Below are 22600 nucleotides of genomic sequence, written 5' to 3'. Positions count from 1 at the left end.
GAATTAGCTCTTCGCTTCTTACCTTTCTCATGTCTAAGACCATACCCGTTTAGACTGGCTACTAGCTCTGGGCCTAGTGCAATTTTTCCACTTCTTATGCCACTCTCAACCCTCTCTCCAATTACTACTATGTCAGTAAAACTTAAGGAAATGCTGCCTATCATGTGTTCATAAAATGGGGTTTGCAGAGTATTCAAAAATATGATAGTCATCTCCTTGTCGCTCAGAGGCGGTTCTACTTGAGCAGCAATTTCTCTCCACCTTTGGGCATATTCTCTGAATGATTCAGACTCTTTCTTCACTACGTTTTGCAGTTGTAATCTGTCAGGTGTTAGATATTTATTATATTCATACTGCTTTAGAAATGCGTTAACCAGATCTTTCCATGAGTAGATGTGAGTCGATTCCAAACGCATGTACCAAGTTAGAGCCATGCCAGTTAAACTTTCTTGGAAGAAATGAATCAAAATTTTTTCATCGTGGACATAAGCTTCCATTTTCCTGCAGTACATAGTTATATGGCCCCTCGGGCAAGTATTTCCCCGATATTTCTCAAATTCTGGCATCCTGAACCTTGGAGGTATCACCACATCATGAACTAAACACAGTTTTTTAGCATCTTCAAATTCAAAACTTCCTTCACCCTCTATGGCTCTCAACCTCTTCCTAAGGACTTCTAATCTGCTCTTATCATCTTTAAAATCTCCTGGTGTAATGACACAAGATGGAGACTTCGTCTTAGGTTGTTTTTTCATCATCATGCTTTCAATATCTGGTCGGATAATCTGCCCAGGAATTGTGAAAGTGGTGGCCCCAGGCTCGTCTTCTACTTCAACTGCATTATCTTCGGCCTTTTGAGTGCCAAGATGGCCCAAGTCTACTCCTAAAGGTGGAGTATAATTCGGGGGAAGACGATGGGAAGGGAAAGTTTGTGCTTCCGGAACTTCTTGTTGTAGTCTTTGTGCGGATGGATCTCCGGGGATTTGTAAGGCATTCAGGGCTTCTAAGATTCGACTGATTTGTCCTTTCAGCTGTTGGATATCGGCTTCTATTCCCTCTTGAACTTCTACTTGGTTCTCCATGATTTTGCCACTGGTTCGTGTCCTTTAGGGTGTCTTAGACGTTTAGCTGTATATTTTTTTTTTGTGAAACAAATTAAGAAAAAAGAAAAATAAAAAAATAAAAAAGAAAGGAAAAGAAAAGAAAACAAAGTTCAAATTCTCTAGTCAGAAACTATAAAGCTGTGAAAATATTTGCCCCGGTATAATTTTGGAAATTAACACGAAACAGAGTCAATAAGGTGGTTCATCATTCTGAAATCCCCAAAATGCTAGACATAGGAATTCTTGGTCAACCATCGCAGGCTTTAGTCATCACTTTCTTCATTTGTCTGATCAGTTTCTCGCAGCAATCGAGGAATGTTTCAATCCCCTTAGGCGGGTTGATGATTGACATTACAGACCCAGCATCAGTTAATAGCTTAGGAACATTTTCAATGATTTCATTGATGAAGAAAGCTAATTGTGAGTGACTTGTCCTTCTTTAACGACATATTCCTTCATCTGACTCATCAATCTTTATGTCCCCTTTTAGCTGAATGGCAACATTCCTTCTAGTTTTGTCACTGCTGCTTCTATTCACTGCTCATTATTTTGAAATTTCTTTTCGCAATTTGGGTAAGGGAAATTAATTACAACTTGATTGTCTTAACCCTTTCTGTGATTCATTGGCTAAGGGAAACTTCCACTAACAGTCCATGATCTTGGACCTTTCTTTGAAGCGAACAACATTGCCCCCAAGTGTCCTTAACTTGATGAAACATTTCACCAAAAGTTCATTCCTCACAAGATAAAATGGCCATGGAAGAAGATGAATAATCCAATAGGAAGAAGGGAGTGTTCCCACGAGCCCTAGCAGCCCTCCAAACTTTCCTCTAAGTGAGATGCACCTCCAACGAACCAAAGACAGTAACACCTTCGAATTTCTGGACTAAAGCGCCCATAGAAAAATCAAAAGTGGACGAGCGTCCACTGAAATCTGGACGAGCGTCCTATTCTCTGGCCTGGACGAGCGTCCTAAATCTTGGACGAGCGCCCTCTTATCCACTGGACGAGCGTCCTCTTAACTCTCTGGACGAGCGTTCTCTACTGCCTGGACGATCGTCCTCTCTAAACGTCCTGGACGAGCGTCCCAAATCTTGGACGAACGCCCTCTTATCCCACTGGACGAACGCCCTCTTCTATCCTGGCCGAGCGTCCATTTCTGCCTGGACGATCGTCCTGAGCGTCATGGACGAACGTCCTCTTCTCACGTCATCTGGACGAGCGTCCCCTTTAAAACGAGCGTCCTCTTAACTCTCTGGACGAGCGTCGTCTTCAGAGAGCTGGACGAACGTCCACTTGGCGCTGCATGTGTGACGAGCGTTTCTTCGTGCCTTGTGGTTGGTTCACCTCTATAATTTATTGGAGACTCTTCCAAGCTCATTTTTAGCTCCCGTAATGATATATCATCTGCGATCTACGCCGCCAAGGGACACACCATTTAACTTGTTCTTCGTTTAAACTTGCACAAAGTTGCGCCCATTCATTTGCTCCTTTCACATTTGGTTTACTCTGTAATAGCTCGTCTGTGGGATACGGGGAATTTAAGGCGTCTCGGGAAATGAACCACATATACAACACTGGTAGACAACATAACATCTTTCCCCCTTAAGTTCGTAACAACGAATAAGGGTCCCATAAAACTCAGCCAGGATGGCACTGACTAGATTCTCACAGCGCTCTTTGTCTCCCACAAATGCATTCATAGCGGCATAATCGACGAGATTTTTAACATTTTAGGAGAAAGCATGACACCATAGAGGAGAAGAGCTAATACATTCGTAAACATTTCCCAATTTTCCTTTTAAGCCAAACGATGTAGGTATTCCCATAAGTATCTTTGAGGAAGGCCCCTCACTTTGCCCTTGATTGTGAACTCGCTTTCTAACTTCATTGGGTGTACTTTATACTACTCAAGGTAGTTGTATGGAGCTTTTCCATATTTAAGACTTGCTCGAATTCTTCCACTATTGGTACTAGTTGGAAATCTTGGAAAGTGAAGCACCTTAGTGGTGGATCATAGTACTGGGCTAAAGTAGTAATTGCTGATGTTTGGACCTCCACCTCTAACAGACTCAACAAATTCTTATACCCCACCAATATTATCCTCCTTTACTCGACGTGCATCTTTTCGTCAAAATGTATGAACTCGAATACCTCTTGACTCAAAATTCCATGTTAATTCCCCTTTTTTAGCTTAAGGCCTTAATCACAACTTTATAATTTTTTACTAGAATCCACAAAACGTAACAAGACTATATAAAAAAAAAACATGAGCTAAGCAAGAAGGAAAAAGTAAAAAGAAAAAAAATGGATAAAGAGGTATGTACAAGGTGCGTGATTTTTATTAAGCGAACATGAGGGTTATAGGAATACACATTTCTCCCTTTTGTGCCTTATCAAAGGTTGGATGACTGAAGTTCTAAGGCCAAATATATGCACTCACAAGGATAGCTTCCTAATGCTTAAATCAGGCCACCAGAGCTATGGCTCTTTTCACTGTTTCTCCACAACAGTCAGAGTAATCAACTAGGTGTGGAGACACAAATGAAAAGAACAGACTCTGGCTGGGGTTCTCACGATAGCCAAACAGGAAGTACATCCCAGAGTGACACCGCTACACAACCCCTCTATTTCTAAGTTGCGCTCAGACCCGGGTATAGGGCCTCACTCATGATATGCATATTGTGTGTGTGTGAAGGGAGAATGCAATTATACACCCCAAACCCTCACCTGCAAAACAACCAGAAAATTCCCAGGCAGATATAACATGTTTTCTATCCTAGGGTTCAATATAATCAAAACAAACACACATACAATTATGACAAATATCAAATAAGGATAAAGAAAAAAAGGGAAGAAGAACACAAAGAAAAACCACATTGAATTCGCACATCTAATTAAATGGCCTGACTCTCTGGTTTTCCCCAGTGGAGTCGCCATCTGTCGCAACCAGAATCGCGACGGGACGACGATCCAATAAAAAATTAGATATATTGAAAAGAGATTTTGGAGTCGCCACCATAGTTTATTCTGGAAAACTACGGAAAAACCATAAAATGATAAGGCATGGTCAAATTGAACCAGATTCTTGGTTCGGGAGTCGGTTACGTGTAGGGAAGGTATTAGCACCCTACAACGCCTGCCTTAAGGCAGTACCTTTAACTAAATGTGCGAATGTGGATGTGGTTTTCAAAGTATTTAACTTCCCCTTAAAATAAAACGCTAAAGAAAACAAACAATATTTTTTAGCTTTTTGGGCCCGACAAGGATTGACCTTGCTCCTACGTATTCTCATGCAGAATGAGAAATCAGGGTTCCGTAGTTCGTTTGAAAACTGCTTGAGAAATTTCTTCAGAAATTGTTTGAAAATTATGTTTGGAAAATGATTTGGATTTTTGGGAAAGTGAGCCTGACAAGGACTGGCCTTGCTCCTACGTATCTCCACTTTTGATGGAGAATCAAGGATCACGTAGTTCTGGAAGGCGATATTGTTTGTAGTTTGAACAGTAGATGTTTTTTTTTAGTTTTTGATGATTTTACATTTTTTGGTATTTTTTATTTAGGAGAATGAAAAGGTTTTTGGCACAAGGACGATGCGTGCGATCACACATGTGCCTAAACCTTTAAAATATATTTTTTGGCATTTTTGAAGAAAGAGAAAAGGTTTTCGGCACAAGGACAATGCGTGCGATCACACATGTGCCTAAACCTTTAAAATATATTTTTTGTAATTTTTTGAAGAAGGAGAAAAGGTTTTTGGCACAAGGACGATGCGTGCGATCACACATGTGCGTAAACCTTTAAAATATATTTTTTGTAATTTTTTGAAGAAGGAGAAAAGGTTTTTTTGGCACAAGGACGATGCGTGCGATTACACATGTGCCTAAACCTTTAAAATATATTTTTGGCGTTTTTGATGAAAGGGAAAAGGTTTTTGGCACAAGGACGATGCGTGCGATCACACATGTGCGTAAACCTTTAAAATATATTTTTGTTTATTTTTATTAACAAATGAATAATAGCAACAAGCAATAATAGGACAAATATCAAAACTAACAAAACAATAGACAGAGAAAATGAACAAAAAAACAAATCCGAGAATATAACATTTCGAGCTGTATTGGGGATGAGGGTGCGCAAATACAATTTGGGGGTGTGCCTCGAAATAGGATTGATAGGCCCAATTCTTTTCTTTTGTTTTGTTGACAGAAAGGCTTAAGTTCAAATGGAAAGATGTGTGTGAGGAATTCAGGGATGTCAAGAAGAATCTTTCTTTTCTCTTCTTTTTTTTTAGAGTTTGGCACAATTGTTTTTCGTCCAGAAACCCCTAGGAGTTTAACATCTTCCACTTCATTCTCAATACTCATGCTCAGCTCTCCAGAGACCCAAGGTCTCTTTCCTCTCCCGACAGTCCACCGCCGCCACCACCTTCTACCAGTCTTCGTCACTACCTCGTCGTCGGCGATACCACGGCGTCACCGCCCTCTCTCTCTTCGCTTTGAAAACGGAAACCCAGGGAGGGTCTCGCCTCTGCCAGCACGCGGACCGCCGCCTCTTCGAACCGAACCACCGCGTGTCGTCGTCAGGCCATCACTAGCTCAGCCGCATCACCGCTTCCCCAATCCGACCGCCGCCAGCCGTAGACCAAGCTACCACCGTCGCGCCGATCGACACCACAGCCACCACTGATTGTCGCGTCAAACTTCTCCTATCCTCCTCTTCTACTATAGACGCCCCCACCAAAAAGGCATAAACTGCCGTCACCGAGGCCACCACAATGGGCTCTCCTATTTCTCTTTTATCTATTTTTAGTTTTTGTGTGGGGATGAAAACTTTGGAGAATATGATGATGGTGATAATGGAATGGTGATGGAGCTTTCTGTTGTTTTCTTTTGGGAGTGAGTGTTTGATAATGATGGGTGGGGGAGTTAGGCAGTAGTATCAAGTGTTTGAGGTGGATATGAAGAGGAAATGGATGAAGATGATGGGCTGTGGTCACGAGGTGCTCGAGGGTGGCCGTGGCAGTGCGTGAATATGGATGAGGAGGATGATATGTGCTGGATGAGTATTGGTGTGCGTATGAATATGAGCGCAAAAGGGTGGTGGCTGATTCTGTGATAATGGTGCATCGGAATGGGTTGGCTTTTTCTTCTTTTTTTTTCGTAAGTGAATGGTAGATGTTGTATCCAGAGTGAATGGGGGCTCGGTGTTTGAGTGATAGAAGTCAAAGCCTAGTTGAAAATCTAGGCATGATGGCTTGCGGGTAAGACCAGAGCTGGAGATGAAGATGAAGATTATAGGTTGTGGTCACCGACACAATAAGGAGAGGTGGTGTGTTGATTCAAAGGCCGAGGTTTGAGGGCGGAGAGGACGCTGGTTTTTGTTTTGGTTACTGAGTTTCTGAGTTTGGTTGATTGTAGGTGAGAAGGAGTGACATGGGTTATGTTTGTTGGGGCTAATGACGAATATTGGCCATGTTGGAGTTGAAGATGATGGGCGTTTGAGGTCAAGGCCCTGGTCAGAGTTGAATCTGGGTGGTGAAGTGAGTGACGGATTGGAACAATGAAGCGTGGCGAGCAAAAATGGTTTCTGTTAAGTCCAATGGGGTGGATCATGTTTGATACGGGTCAAGAAGAGAGTCTCGTTCCTCCTTAGGCCATGATCGTATTCTATGTGGTGGTTGTGAGAAAACGTTGATGATGGATGAAGAATAGTAGTGGTCGTGAGGATGTTAGCAGTAGCCGTGGGTGTCAAAATGGTTGGGTGTGATGATGATTCGGTAACAACAGACATGTACAACAACATTCATTCAAAAGCAACACATACTAACTTAACACATGCAGACTTAGCAACCACATAACAGAGACATACTCAACTGGGACACGTCAAAGGGCAAAAATAACCAATTCACTAAAAACGTGGAGTGTAGGGCATCACTTACCTCTTGAAGATCCGTTCGCTATTGCCAGCCTTGTGTGTCTGATCTCCTCTTCCTCCCTTTGGTTGGCTTTCTTTTTCAACAAGGTGTGCCTTACCCAATTCTCGAAGTGATGTCTCTGTTCCCCCTTAGATTTGATTCCCCCCCTTTATTTTTATTATGTTGTTACAGGTGCATATTGGAGGTAAGGAAAATGGAAGTGAAAAGGGAAGCCGTTAACTGTGGTTATGGGTGTTGGAGCTTGTTGAGTGAGGAGAGGTTGGTGATGGAGTTTTTTGTTCCCTGCTTCGGTGAGAATTCCAGAGTCTTGTAATGGTATAAAGATGCTTTTCAGAGTTGCGGGATGGGCAGCCGTGCATGAGGGATACCACCATTGGCGTGTTACAACCCAAAAGCCAGGTGAAGCCAAGAATGATTGAATCCTTTTCAGAGATACCAGTACTGCCTCACCCCTTTCCACATCCTCTAGCTTTGTCTTTTTACTATTATTTGTAAACAGCTTTTCAGAAATCCAACCCACCAACCCTAAATCTGATTCTTTTGTTTTTTTTTTATTTAATATTTTTTATTATTTTTATTTTTCTTTATTTTAAAACAAATAAAATGAAACAGCAAAATCATTATAAGAACGAACGCCCTAACGTTCAAATATCAAAAAGAACGAACGTTCAAATAACCAGGACCGAACGTTAAAATAATCAAGACCGCGTTACATTGGCAAAAATTAAGAACGAGCGCTAATCTGCGAAACCGAAGGGCTGAACGTCCGTGAACAGTGAAATGCCGAACGTCGACGAGACCGAAAAGCTGAACAGATGAGGACGATCGACCGAACGTCCTTGAGGTCGAATGGTCCGAGGCCGAACGGACGAACGGTAATTGCGAGGACGAACGTTCGAAAGGCAGAGGACGAACGGTCACGCGAGGGCGAGGACGAACGCTCACACAAGCCAATGGACGAACGGTCACGCGAGGGCGAGGACGAACGGTTGGAAAGCTTGTGGACGAACGATCCTCGAGAACGAACGCGAACGCTCGTCCTAAAGCTACAGTAGAAGACGGACGGTTTCCTGAGGACGAACGTCATTGAGGTTGAACGTACGCGCGAGCGAGCTGTAGATGAGCGAGCGTCTAAAAACCATTACTGTTTGGACGAGCGTCACAATAGTGATAGGACGAGCATTCCAAACCGAGGACGAACGTTCACTATTTGGACGAGCGGTACAACAGTGATAGGACGAGCGTCACAATACCCCAAGTGTCGAACGCTCGGGCAAAACATGAAACGAACGAACGCTCAAATTGTATGAACGAACGCTCTAACAAACGAAACACACGGACCGAACATTCACAAACCAAAAACGAACGTCCAGAAACCAAGAACGAACGTCCAGCAGAAGAACGAACGTTCAAAGAACACTTTACTATTTGGACGAGCGTCCCAATAGTCCAATTGCCGAACGTTAAACTTTGCCGAACGTCCAACTCTTTGAGTAATACCGAACGGTTGAAGCGGAGGACGAACGTTGTCGGCCGAACGGGCGAACAGTGAAAAGACGAACGACCGCACAGAGCGAATGACGAAGCCGAACGCCAGAGGACGAACGCTCTCAGTGGAGGACGAACGTTGTTGTGATTATTTATTTTTTTATATTTCTTTATTTATTTACTTTTATTATTATTATTATTATTATTATTTATTTTTTATTTATTTATTTATTTATTATTATTTTTATTTTTTATTTTTTATTTTTATTTTTATTCTTATTTTTTTTTTTGATGAAAAATAAAATTATTAATCAACCCGGACGAAATTGAGTGTTGACACACATAACCATGGTCCATGACGTGTCCTTTATAAAGGATGATAAGGTTTCACAAAAGACCATGATGAGTTTCTTCTTCCTTGTGTTTGAGATGTATATTTTATTACAGATGAACCAGCTGATGTTTGTACATGTGAAGATACTCTAATCTAACATTCAAGTCAGGAACCGAATAAAGTAAATGTATAATCAATGAGTCTGTTAATAGAAGGAAGATCCAATCTGCCCTAACAGAGCATATGCAAAAACAAAACAGGATGTAAAAGTAAAATTGAAAACAACATAACAGAATAATATATTATGATTAGCTATACTCAAAAATAGTATTGCATATAAGACATTTGTGTTTTTACCCTTATTCTGGTAGGTCATCTTTTGTGTATATATATTACCTTTTATGTAAGGAAATATAAAATAGTGAATTCCTTTTCATCATTGCCTCTTTTTTCTTTTATTTGTCTCTCTAGTTAGAAAACGTAATGAGAGGTAAAGAACGATATCTCTGATCTCATGATTATCGTGTACATATATAGCAAATGCTAGCAATACATGATCCTATGATTAAGGCTAGCATTAAGATACTACAAGCAAATAAGGTAACATATAATGCTGACAGCCATTGATTGGTAATTACACTAACTACAATGATTGACAGTATTAAGGAAAATCATTGGATCCACACATTAAGGGATCTTGTCTCTAATTCCCCCTTTCAAACTGATGGGTGAGAGAGTCACCCGAAGTTTGTCTTTGAGTTGGTTGAATCGTGTGTGAGTTAATGCTTTAGTGAGGCAATCAGCAATTTGATCAGCTGATGGAACATAGGCCACAACAATCTCATTTTGCAACACTTGGTCTCTGATGTAGTGCACATCAATTTCAATGTGTTTGGATCGAGCATGCATAACTGGATTTGAAGCTAATGCCTTGGCACTCAAGTTATCACACCACAGTGTTGGTTTTCTTGGCAGAGGGAGTCTTAGCTCATCAAGGAGTGAACGAGTCCATGCTATTTCAGCAGCTAAGTCAGCCAGGGCTCTATATTCTGACTCTGTACTAGATCTTGAGACTACCTTTTGCTTCCTTGAGGACCAGGAAACAAGTTTTTCACCAAGGAAAACACATTGACCTGCCATGGATTTTCTATCGTCCACACTTGTGGCCCAATCTGCATCTGAGAAGCCTGTTAAGTCCAAGTCAGTGGATGGTTTAATGTGTAGACAGTGTTGGATGGTACCTTGAAGATATCTCAATATTCTTTTGATGCCTTGCCAGTGATCTATAGTGGGAGAGCTCATGAATTGGCTGAGTTTGTTAACTGAGAATGCTATGTCAGGCCTTGTGTTTGTTAAGTATTGCAATGCTCCTATAGTTTGTCTGAACACGGTTGGATCTTTTAACTTCTCCCCTTCAGTTGTAAATTGCTTGCCAGTTACCATAGGTGTTGGACAAGATGAGGCATTTTCCATTTTGAATTTCCTCAGGATGTCTCCTATGTATTTCGATTGCTTCAAGTACATACCAGATGCATCTCTTTGAACTTCTATGCCTAAGAAGTAGTGTAGTGGACCAAGGTCCTTAAGGGAAAACACAACATTGAGTTGTTTGATGAAGGATTCTAAAAATTTGGTGTTGTTCCCTGTGACAATTATATCATCCACATATATAAGTAGAAAGGTAATGTGATCTGTACCTCTTAGAGTGAAGAGTGAGGAATCACTTTTTGTGTTCTTGAAACCCCAGCTGAGTAAGGCATTTTTGAGGCTGTCAAACCAGGCTCTTAGAAGGGAGAGAGCGACGTGAAGTACTGAAAGACATCGAAGACCAATTCCTCAAGGCTTATGATTCTGGAAAAGTGGTGACCAGAATGCTGGACGGAGAATGGAAGACATTGGAGGAGGTTTTACCACCACCCAAACCTCCTAACCTCAATTGGAGGGCAATAGCCAGTGAGTACCCTTCATATGATAACACGATGATGAAGAGAAGCCAAGAGATCAAGTTTCACAGTTCCAACCTTGAGGACAAGGTTGTTTTGCAGTGGGGTGTAATGTTACGGTATAAGGTAGGGGGTAATAATAAGGTTTAGAAAGTATATGAGAAGGAGAAGGAGAAGGAAGGTAGGAGGGAAGTGAGGCCGAACGATAGCCGAACGGTGGAAGGCGTGGAGAGGTCTAGCCGAACGGTGGAAGGTGTTGAAGAGCTGGAGCCGAACGGTAGGGTGCAGGCGAACCAAAGCCGAACAGGAGCTGGACCCGATCGGTTGAAGAGTGACTATCCTAACTATGACAACAATTAGGATAGGCGGGAAATATTTAGAAATAATTATAGTAAATAAGAATATATCTTAGGGAAATATTTTATTTAGAACAATATTCATCTTTTATTCTAGGGAAAGATTTTATTTAGAACAATATTTATATTTTATTCTAGAGAAAGATTTTATTCTAGGGAAATATTTTATTCTAGAGAAATATTTTATGTAGGAAATAATTAGTATAAATAAAGGGAGAGTCTAGGGTTAAAGGTATGCTTTTGATTATTGAGTTGTTGATAGGTGACTACCATCTTGTGAGGGAGGTTATGCTCCCAATTATTTTTTACCTTTGTTTATTCAAATATTATAATCAATAAAAGAAATTCTTTAGTTCAGTTCCATTCTTTCATTATTATTTTGCTTATTTTGAGTGTGTGAGAGGTTTTTCTGGTTAAGTTTCATACTCAGGTACGTAACAGGTTATGACTAAAGATGTAAATTTTCTTTGCAAAACTCTATAGGACGACTACCAAATACCGATATCATGAGAAACACCATTCTCATGATTAACTACGATAGTCCATGATACAACAAGTATTTGGGTCAATGGGCCTTGACCCATCTAAGTAAAAAACGCATTCGATAAGTATAAATAGCACTTATTACTAGGTAAATGGTTTACGTTTTCATTAATTACGAATTTATTACATGTTGATGTGAGAGACTGACTTGAGCGTTGTCTTCTGAAGGCACAACCCCTTTCATCCTTTCATCTTAATGAGGATGAATATTTTGAGGATTGAAGGTTGGAAGCATTCAAGAAGTCTTGGAAGTTTTTTTAGGTTACGTCTCGGCTATGTAAGAACAATTTATGGGTTGACTCATGGGAAGTTGGCTAATGGAAAGTAATGTTTCATTTAGGAAGTTATGTTTTTCAGTGTTGTAATGTTGTAATTATGTAAGAATTGAGTTGCAGTTCTTCTCTTCTGAAAATTTGTTTCAATTGCTTCAATACTGCTTAGTTTGAACAACTTTTACTAACAGTCCACATATTGTTCATGGTGTACTCGACTTATCTTTCAAAGACACACTTCACTAGTGGTGCAGAATATCCATGTTTGTACAAATCGTCCTTTTGGTGATGATTATTGTTTTCGTCTCCAATTCTTTAAGGTTGCTTCCAACAGCCTTGGTTTTTATCTACAACCAAGCATTCGTCCGTTCGTATTGTTAGGGGCAATAGTGCTTGTTAGATGATGGATTCATGCCACCCCGTTTTGTTTTGACTTGTTTTGACAAAATGTAAGCATGCATGGCTACTTCTCAAGCATGTCCTTGAGCGTCCCCTTTAAAGTCAGCCATAACGATGATCACACGATGGTAACAGCAGCATATGATCCTTTACCTATTTCTAACAATTGATTTAACCAACTATAAATTGAGAATCTGTTAAGAACCAAGAATTGAAAAGAGCAAAAAAATGCTTTCATTCAATATAATGAAAAGAACAAGAAATAGGAGGGCGCTCTGCCCTCCAAGGGCTTCTCCATCAGAAAGAGCTAAAGCTCAAGATATAAAATTCATCTCGTTTTTCCTCTCCTCTCCTTTTCTATTTATATCTAATAAATATCACAAACCAATAGTTCCTTTCAACAAGTTTCTTATTTGTTACCGTATCTTCTAAAATAAAAATAATTCTTAAAAACATTACACAATATTTAAGACTAGTCTATAAAGCAATTTTTTATGTCAATATTTGATGCAATTTTTTCTCTGCATATGACAACTTTTCTCTAACCAAATATTACCAACCCAGAGTTCATTTCAACAAGTTTCTTAGTTATTAATGTAATATTAAAAAGAACATTTTAAGTAGAGTCTACTACCAACGTTTGTTGTATGATCACTTTTATATTTTTCAATATTTTATACTGACATAATATTATACACTTCCAAATAACCACCTGCAATTGTTATATTAAAAAAATCGACTGCCGAAAGATAAGGCAATACTTAAACCTTATAAGATATACAATACTACGTATATATATATATATATTTTAAAAGTATAAGATAATGAAAGAGAGAAAGAGGAAAACCTGTAAAATGCTCTCTTTTAGATTGTAGGAGACCTTAGAACTCATTCCCATTTGAATTAAAAGAGATCTATTTGATCCTGATAGGTGAACTTGACTGTTGCATTCAATTAATGTAAAAGCATTGATATTTGACATTTGTGATGTAGTTGCAGTTGTTTCTGATTCCCCTGAATTTGTATCATGTAAAGCATCTAAAATAATTTTCGTATCTTGAGATAATTGAAGTTTAGAGCCACACTCTACCCAAAGACTTTGAAGTTTTGGAAGGTCCTTGGAAATAGATGCTAGATGATGGGAACTGTTATTTGGCACATCTAAAGAAGCAAGAGATGAAATGCCCGCAAATCTTTGCATATGGGATGAAAGACTATTCGTTGGAGACATCCAAGACCAGATGATAGATGGAAACACATCTCGTAAGAACCCTTCATAGCCACACAAAGAAATATACGCAATGCTTTTTGATCTTACAATAGAAAAAGGAATTTTTGTGATTGCAGTCTTATCAGCAACAAGGGTTGTCAAAGACTCCATCTGTTCTATGTCCTCTTCCAACTTATCAATCATTAGACAGCCTGAAAGAATGAGTGTTTTAAGAGATTTCAACTTATAGATACTTCTTGGAAGGTTACGAAGACTGATACAATCTTGCAAATTTATTTGAAGAACTTTATCGAGATGTCCAATGGTTGGGGAAACATTTGACAACCTTGGACAACCTACGAGAACTAGCTTTTCGAGATTAGGCATATTGGAAAAGTCTGGACTATGAGTTAAACTGTGAGAATGACTTAGATTGAGAATTTTCAGATTCTCCATCACCTGCAAGAAATTAAATACCATAAAGAAAATTTAGAAATAAATCCTTAAAACATAAATGGAAGCGTATGAAGCAACAAAAAAAAAGTATGCAGCAGAAATAATTATCACAAACTAAAGAGCAACAACAATAGAAAATGGTAACAATAATATAAAAATTGAGAATATCAATACTTTTAACGTGAAAAATCCCTCGTGAGATAAAAATCCACATGCACGTCAGTCAATCAAGTTCCACTAATATTAAATAAGGGTACAAGAGAATCAAATTAAAAGTATAAATAAGTGTCTACAACCAATGCATCAAAACAATAATACTTTCATACATGAAGAACAAAGAAAAAAAAAAACCTAAAATAGAATAATAGTTGAACCCTGATATCTCTAACTACAAACGTTCAATTGACAACCACCAAACCTGCAAAAAATATTTCAGCCCGATCCAGCGATTAACAAAGCGCGGGAATCATACTTTTACTAAGGTAGCTTGGTGAATATGCCAACAAATTTTCTCTTTTTCTCTTTCTATCCCAAAGGTTGCAAAATTTACACTCCTTCTTAACTTAGAAGACCCCTCTCCACTTAAGTTAAGTGAGACAAAATGAGTTGGACTAATTTAGATTTTTTAGACACGTAGTTGGGAGTTTAACCCAACTCAATTGCAATGTATCACAAACAAACCTTCGTGAATAGCAAGTCAAATATTTATTTGTGTAAATTTCACTAACTCTAACATTTTTTTTTCAGGTTATACCAAAATTCCAATATTTTAAAAAAAAATCTCAAATCTTTTCTATATTAGTTTGAAAACATTATCTCGTGATCATTTAACATATTATATATGTGTATATATATATATATATATATATACATGTATGTATGTATGTATTTAAACATATTAAAGTTACATCTTAGAAGACCTTTTGAATGGTGATGATGAGAATATCGAAAGGACATTTCAGCAAATAGGCAAAACAAATATCCTTCTAATAAAGTGAGGAAGAAGGGGTAAGACTCCGGCTGAAGACAGGAAGCATGGGGTGATTTTCTTCTTTATCGGGGTTGTCAAAACTCCAAGAAAGTCTTGCTTCAATAATACCAACAAAAGATGAAAGGGAGCATTCTACACTATTGATGTCTTTCTCGGGTCTCCTCCCATAGACTGTCCAAGGCCATTCCTTGTTCACTAACCATTCTTTCTAGCATGCTCATTCTCCCTTCCATGACTTTCCCCTTCAGAGGTCGAACCAATTGATAGGTTTCTTGCCAAGACACCCTTGATTTAACACACAACACGCACACAACTCACAAAAAGTAGACTGTATTGATATACGAGGTACAAAGGAAATGTTCGATAGCATCCAAGAAAACAATTCTTCCTTCACACAAGATGTAATATTCCTGTCAAACAACTAACAACAAAACGTGTCTTCCTCGAGACACTCTCTCCCCCGTATATAGCTAACACCTAAACCCAAACACACCTACCCCAACTGTCTAACTAACTTTCCCTCCTCCTAAACATCATATATTGTTTTTAATTCCCTTCCTCCTTTCATAGACCCTTAAGGTCCCTTCAATTTCATGAAATAAAATGCATAAAACTAAACTCATACCTGGGCTTCTTTCCAGACATGTGTAACATTACTGTGTTCTAACTCAACAGAAACAAGACTTCTTGTATAGAAGTTTGCTGGAAAGGATGTTAAAGGAAATTCACGCCAACAAAGCCATCTCAGATCTTTGGAAAGATATTTGTAATCCCCAATAAGATCTACACCAGCAAGTTGCAGTAACCTAAGTTTCTTCATCTTCTTAAAAGCTTTAGTATTCAAACATTTTGTGCTAGTTCTTGGTAACTTCAAAGCCAATCCCTCAATAGCTTTTGTTCCCTATGAAATAAAATGGTGAAAAGGGTAAAATAATGAATGGCTTATAGATGTGGTACAAAAAGTCGTAGAAATGAATTTTAACAATATATGAAGGTCTTACAGTTTCTTTTGATAGTACATCAAGCACGTCCTCATGAAACCATAATCTGCTACGTTCTTCAGGTTCCTTTGGTGATTTTCCACGAATGATTTCTCTTCCCATGTCTCGTAACAAATCATGCATACCAAGCGTGTTATGATCTACAGTCACAAGGCTTCGCTCTATTAGGACACGTATTCCATTTTCTGCACAAAGTCCACAGCCATTTAATATATGTATGACATCATTTCGGTCCATTCCAATAAAGAAGCAAGCTATATCAAGAAATATTTCTTTCTCAGTATTATCACTTAGACCATCATAGCTTATTTTTAACTTCTCCTGCACTTCGTCATTTGGAATTTTCTGGAGTTTCTCCAGTACACTCTTCCACTCTGTTACCTCCATATCAAACAAATAGGACCCAAGGACTTCAAGAGCAAGTGGCAATCCCCCAGAATATGCAATTACACTTCTTGAAAGTTCTGCAAAATCTTCTCTAGGACTTGCTTGCTTGAATGCATGCCAACTAAAGAGCTCAACAGATTCGCTTTCATCCATCCTTTCCATCATGTATAATTTGTCAACTCTACTCCCTCTAAGTATATGCATATCTCTGGTTGTGATGATGATTCTACTTCCTGAACCAAACCATTCACGATTTCCACACAGAGCATTTAATTGGTGCAAGTTATTCACATCATCAAGTATAAGAAGTACCCTTTTATGGCGAAGCCTTTGCATTAATATATTTTTTCCAAATTCAACGTTGTGTATCTTTGTTTTTGTTTCTTTGTTGATATCAAACAAAACTTGTTCTTGCAAGCAGACCTGGCCACCGTCTTTCCCGCAAACTTCCCTAATTTGTGCAAGGAAGCTCCTTCCCTCAAAATTACGACCAATCTTGTTATAAATGGCTTTTGCAATGGTTGTTTTACCAATGCCTCCCATTCCCCACATTCCTAGCAGTAAAACATCGTTTGATCTTTTGAGATCCAGCAGCTGAATCGTGTCTTGCACCCGAGATTCTACTCCCACTGGATTATCAGCAATGAACAGCTCTGTCTTGTCTAACAAACGTGTAACATTTTCAATAATGCTTTTGATAGCCTCACTCTCATTTCTGTAAGATAAAATGAACCACAAAATGGTGTATACATATATGCATCAGGCTTGGAGGGAATTTTTGCAAAGAGAAAACATAGTTGGGCAAGTGTGTTCCTCCATTAAGTTTATACAGTGGATTGTACATACTTTCATTTCTCAACACAAGAGAAAGATACATATATTAGGATTTCATGTTTAGTAACATTAATCTTCACTTGATATCAAATTTGTTATCTCATATATCTTTGCATGTTTAGCCAGTCAATTGAATTGGTTAGTGGAAGATTTAAGTATTATGGAATGTTAAATATTTTATGAAAAATTCTAAGAACACAGAAAAAGTGAAAGTACCTGGAATTTAGGACTACAATCCCTGAGATGCTGGCAGCTTCACGAAGTGTCTCCATCCAACGCTGCTTCTCACTTTCCTGTTGTTGTTAAGAAATTAGGTAGATTTCCCATAGTCAGATTTATATATAATAAAATAAATACAAAAATTATTACATACAAAATTGATTAAAAGTTCAGCTAATTATATCTCCAAGTTGTTGAGTAAGTGTTTAAAAAATAGTTTACTCACAACATATTAATGTCACTCAAGCTTGTATTTTTACTAAGTCTTTATAAATATTTTATTTTTATCTTTTATTTTTAATTAGTTTATTATTATTTTTTATTTATATTTTGAACTTATTTATATTTCTTCTGTTATAAGTAAAATACTAATATGTATATTTAATATAAAAGAGATTATTCTTTTATGTAGTTTTACTATATTCAACACATTCCAACTTTTTGACACAGAAGATAAAAAAGAATTAGGGTCTATAATTTTTCATGAAATTCAGTTTAATGAAACTCTCTTGTTTTGTAACAAGTTCATCAGGATGATGTATGATTGGTGTTTCTTTTTTCATCCTCAAATTAAATAATTGTCTTATCAAATAAACTTTGTTTGAAACTAAAGTTTTCTCGTACTTGGAAAGAACTAACACAACACTTGATGGGAATACTTCCTTTGCCATGTTGAGAGCAACATTGCATGATAAAATCAAATAGATAAATATCATAGGAGAGGTTGGTTTAACTACATGTGATACATACAATCCTTTATTGAGATGTTCCAAAAATTAAAGATTGCACCACCAAACTTCTCAACTTTTACCTTTTTATCTTCTCCACCCCACTTAAATTCTATTCCTATTCATTAGTTTATGATGTAACAAATAGTAATAACATCCAATGCTCTAAGACTAGTTGAAAAATTATGCAACTACAATCAAATTTTCTTTACATGAGTTTGGTGTAGTCCTTATGATTTTATATTTTATTTTTTATATGACATTTTTCATGTGGTAGATAATTAATAAATTTTAAAATATCAACCTAATTAAAATATCAAAATTCATAATAATACTTTATTATAAATTTAAAAATAAATAAATATAGAATAATCACATAAATCAATATCAGAATTAAGTCGATTAGCTCGTATTTGCATACTATTACAAACCTTTTTTTCAAAGAAAAAATGACAAAATAAGTATTTATAAAACATTTAATTCACTACACAATCTAATTACGCTCATAAAATATAAATATTATTTTCTGTAAGAGTTATTTCTCTCCCCATTTTCTTGTAGTATTTATATTTAGTATGTACACAAATAAATTTGTTTTACCCATAATTTTCTTATTTTTTATGCAATCTTCGCTTGAAACTATTGACTTTTCCTTTTCTGATTGATTTTTTTTCTCAAAAAGATAAAGGTTGGAAGTCCAATACCTCTGTAAGAGTTCTGTTCGAAAGGCTTTGAAAAGCTTTACCAAACTCGCCTGTTTGATGTCGAACCTCAGAAGGATCAACACCATAGAACACTGGAAGTACCACATGCCCTGTGGTTCTGTGACGCTGCATTATGCTCACCAACTCATTCAGACACCATTGTGACTCTGCATAGTTCCTTGAGAAGACAACAACAAAAACTCGAGACTGTTCAATTGCTTGCAACAGAGAGTATGAGATGTGATCTCCCCTTGGAAGTGACTCATCATCCTTGAAAACAATGATTCCAGCATTTTGAAGAGAGGCATAGAGATGTGAAACGAAAGAAACACGCGTATCTTCCCCTCTGAAACTCAAAAACACATCATAGAATCTTAAGCTCCAAAGCCTAGAGCTCAACTTAGTCATTTCTGCTCTCAGAACTGAGTTATCAATTTCAGAATTCTTCATACGTTGATTAGCGATATTGATTGATTGGCTAATACGCTGATTCTCATTCTTGAGCTGAGCCACCGTTGCAACCAGACCTTCCAAGTGCCTCTGTTTCCTCATTCGATACTTCCTCGCTGATTCCCGGTTCGATGTCATTCTCTTCCTCTTCCTCTGATCCATCTGCGCCTCTACATCCTCCTCTGAACCAGAATTTTGAATCGTGGACGATCCTGACGATGTTTCTCTTCCACTTGAGGAAGCCATAACAGTTCAAAGGTCGAAAAACAGGAAGATGGACCTGAAAGTTCAGAGTACCCAAAAAAGTAAACAAAAATCAGAAAAGAAAAACGAAGATAAAAATAAAAACTATGTATGTGACAGACTTTTATAACAGAAAAGACAAATTAAGTCACACCTAACAAGACGATTTGAAAATATAAACTTTACTTTCTAAATGCCGAGTCACGCATTCATCACTGATACATCTGATCTGACAGTGGAATTTCAAACGTATCTCAAACGTGATCAACAAGTAGTGCAAGAATAAAGGGGATGTGCCCAAGGAGATTTGCCCAAGGATTGAATAAATGAGAAATTTACCTTATACTATGTTGAATGAATTTAAGAGAATAAAGAAAAATGAAAAAAAAAGATTTTTTGAACTAAAAATAAATAAAAACAACAAAAAGTTTAAAATATTTTTTTAATATAATAAAATTATGAAATTATGAAATTATATTATAAATTAATTTTAATTAAATAATGAATTACAGTTTTATTATTATTATTGTTATTTCAAAAATTAAATTTAAAGTTATTATTTATTTTTTAATTTTATTATTATTGATTATTGTAGCATCCCATTTTAATAGTATAAAATTAAAAGAATTAAACTTTACATAGATGCTAAAAGAACAACTAGGTAAAACAAACCTCCCATAAAAAAATAGATCTACTTCTATAAATCTATCTAACTACACCTCTACTTCACCATCACCTCTCGCTAGAGCAATTGTAAAAATTGTTTCTCTAAGGTCACACCATTGAGGTGATCATCGCAAAAGAGAAAACAACACAGAATAAACAACACAAAAGCAAGGGTAAGCTAGATACAAGAAAAGTCATATAATATTAACATAGCATGTATCATGAATCACACACACACACATATAAAATATACATTAACCCAAACATCTTAACATGTAATGACCTAAATTGACTATCGGGGCTTAGAATAAATGTCGAACTATGACGGGTTATGCATTTGTGGTGGCCACTACTGCTTTGCAAAGCCCTTGCCAATTGGGTTTCACCTACCACACATCACAAGGTTAGTCCTCAAACGCCCTTTTGCCAAATGGAGAAAGGTCTCTCCTGTTACTCTAACCACATGCGTGAAACCTTTCTATTTGAGAATGTATAACTATTAGAGTTTCAAGATAACCCCAATACTGAGCTCCATATATTCATACTAAAAACACTTGAAACTTCCACTAAGAAGTTCCTCCTTAGAACTCTCTTCCATACCTTTGAAACCATTTATATCACTCCACATTCACATTGTATACATAAGACTACTTATCATACATTAAAGAAATATAAACACTCTTATAAGTTATCATAAATCACATAATAACATAATTTCTTCATGGCATCTTGATACTCACATTTAGGTAAGGAAGACAACTTTGAAATCTTCACCAACAGCTCCGGAAGGGTCCAAAAGATCCAAAATGACCTAAAGAACGTCCAAAAATGATACCCAAAACCCCAAAAACCACTCAAAATTGCTCTGGATGAATTTTGGATGACAATAATCAATTATCATATGTGATAATCGATTATTGTCGAGAGCATTGAAGAAAATATGACCATCTGACTGGAATAATTGATTATCAAATGAGATAATCAATTATTCTTATCAGTTTTTTACAACAACCTGATTTTTTTGGTTTTAGTGCATCTTAGACAAATCCAAATGATCAATTTAGAATATGTAACACTAATATTGATACGAAAACATGTTTATAAATGAAAGTAGAGTATTACACTAATAATTTGGATTGGAATTAAATGTACCAAACCAACCAAATAAATCAAAAGTGCCTAAAATCAATTCTATCTTTTGCAACACTCAAACTCAGCACTCTAACAGCATGGACAAGTCTTAATACACTAGATAACATACCTAAATACCCCAGTTTCATCCCAATTATCCTACTTTCAATTCCCAACACCTAAAACCTCTAAAATAGACTAGAAACTCAACTTATGAAACCAATATCCCTTCCGTGATAGATTTTACTGATTTTAGTAGATAAACAAGTCCTAATAGGTATAATGACAGACTTGTAACCTTCCAAAAACAGTTTATACTCATTACCTTAAAATTTCACTACTCAAAATCTCCTTTTTATTCAAAAACACTTGAAAACTTCAAATATAAAGTCTCTCTTTGCTACATAACAATTTTCAACCATCTAGCCTTCCTAACAAGTTCCAATTTACTTCATGACAGCACCTAGACAATAGTTTCCTCACATCAATCCCAAATTCTCAAACTCAAACATACAAACCCCAATTTTAGGCATAAAACCAAAAAAAATCACCATTTCTCATCACAACCATTTTGAATTCATTTTCAAACAATAGCACAACTTCATCACACATATTCATAACAGCGTAAAACATCAATTTCACATTATTACAATCAGAAACACTTCATAATACCAACTATTATTATTTATACCTATCAAATTCTATACTACCATCATAATTTCATCCAATACATCATATTATTCTTATATATTCTATTTTAATATAAAAAAACATAATTTAAGACAAATCTAGCTTCCCTTACCTTACAAGACCGCTGCTCAACTCAAGGAACGTCCTGTCAATTGCTTGAAACGTTACATGTTTAAGAAAACAAAGTACTTGAGGTTTTTTATTAATTATGATTAATTGTCATATATGCAAATCTTGCTTGAATTATTTAAGATTAAAAACACACAACTATAATCAACAATTCTTTAAATCTTTTAGTGATTATACAGTGATATGTGTTCTTTGTGGATAAGTAAAAACCTTTATAATTCTTCACTTTATGAAGTAGATTAGCTTAAATTATGTTTTCTTCGAGAGTGTTCCTTACTTTTTGTGAGGTTTTAATCTCAAGGAGAGATTTAGACGGTCTAACCAAGAACAATTTGTGTATTTATAATCAAGAGAGTAGTTACATTCTAAATTAGCTATAATTGAT

The 22600-nt window shown here is 36.9% G+C and overlaps 1 protein-coding gene across 4 annotated transcripts in view; it reads right to left on the bottom strand.

The window, feature by feature from the left end:
• The window catches only part of LOC108322522 (disease resistance protein RPV1), a 32896-nt gene extending 13025 nt beyond the window's left edge, over positions 1–19871 (bottom strand). Inside the window, exons 1-6 of one of the 4 annotated variants that reach the window (XM_052868379.1) lie at positions 19786–19871; positions 18907–19636; positions 17472–17548; positions 16035–17136; positions 15659–15934; positions 13224–14045 (exon numbers count right to left, since the gene is read on the bottom strand). In XM_052868379.1, coding sequence (XP_052724339.1) covers positions 13224–14045; positions 15659–15934; positions 16035–17136; positions 17472–17548; positions 18907–19602 — 2973 coding nt within the window. In that variant the 5' untranslated portion in view covers positions 19603–19636; positions 19786–19871. Of the gene's footprint in view, positions 1–13223; positions 14046–14092; positions 14461–15658; positions 15935–16034; positions 17137–17471; positions 17549–18906; positions 19714–19753 lie in introns of those variants that run through there. The other 3 variants (XM_052868378.1, XM_052868377.1, XM_052868380.1) reach the window with 3 other exon arrangements.
• Between the last annotated feature and the right edge of the window lie 2729 nt (positions 19872–22600).

Source organism: Vigna angularis, chromosome 9 (assembly GCF_016808095.1).
Source record: "Vigna angularis cultivar LongXiaoDou No.4 chromosome 9, ASM1680809v1, whole genome shotgun sequence".
Classification (NCBI taxonomy): domain Eukaryota; kingdom Viridiplantae; phylum Streptophyta; class Magnoliopsida; order Fabales; family Fabaceae; genus Vigna; species Vigna angularis.
Note: the sequence above shows the minus strand (reverse complement) of the source record. Positions and strands in the feature narration are given on the sequence as shown.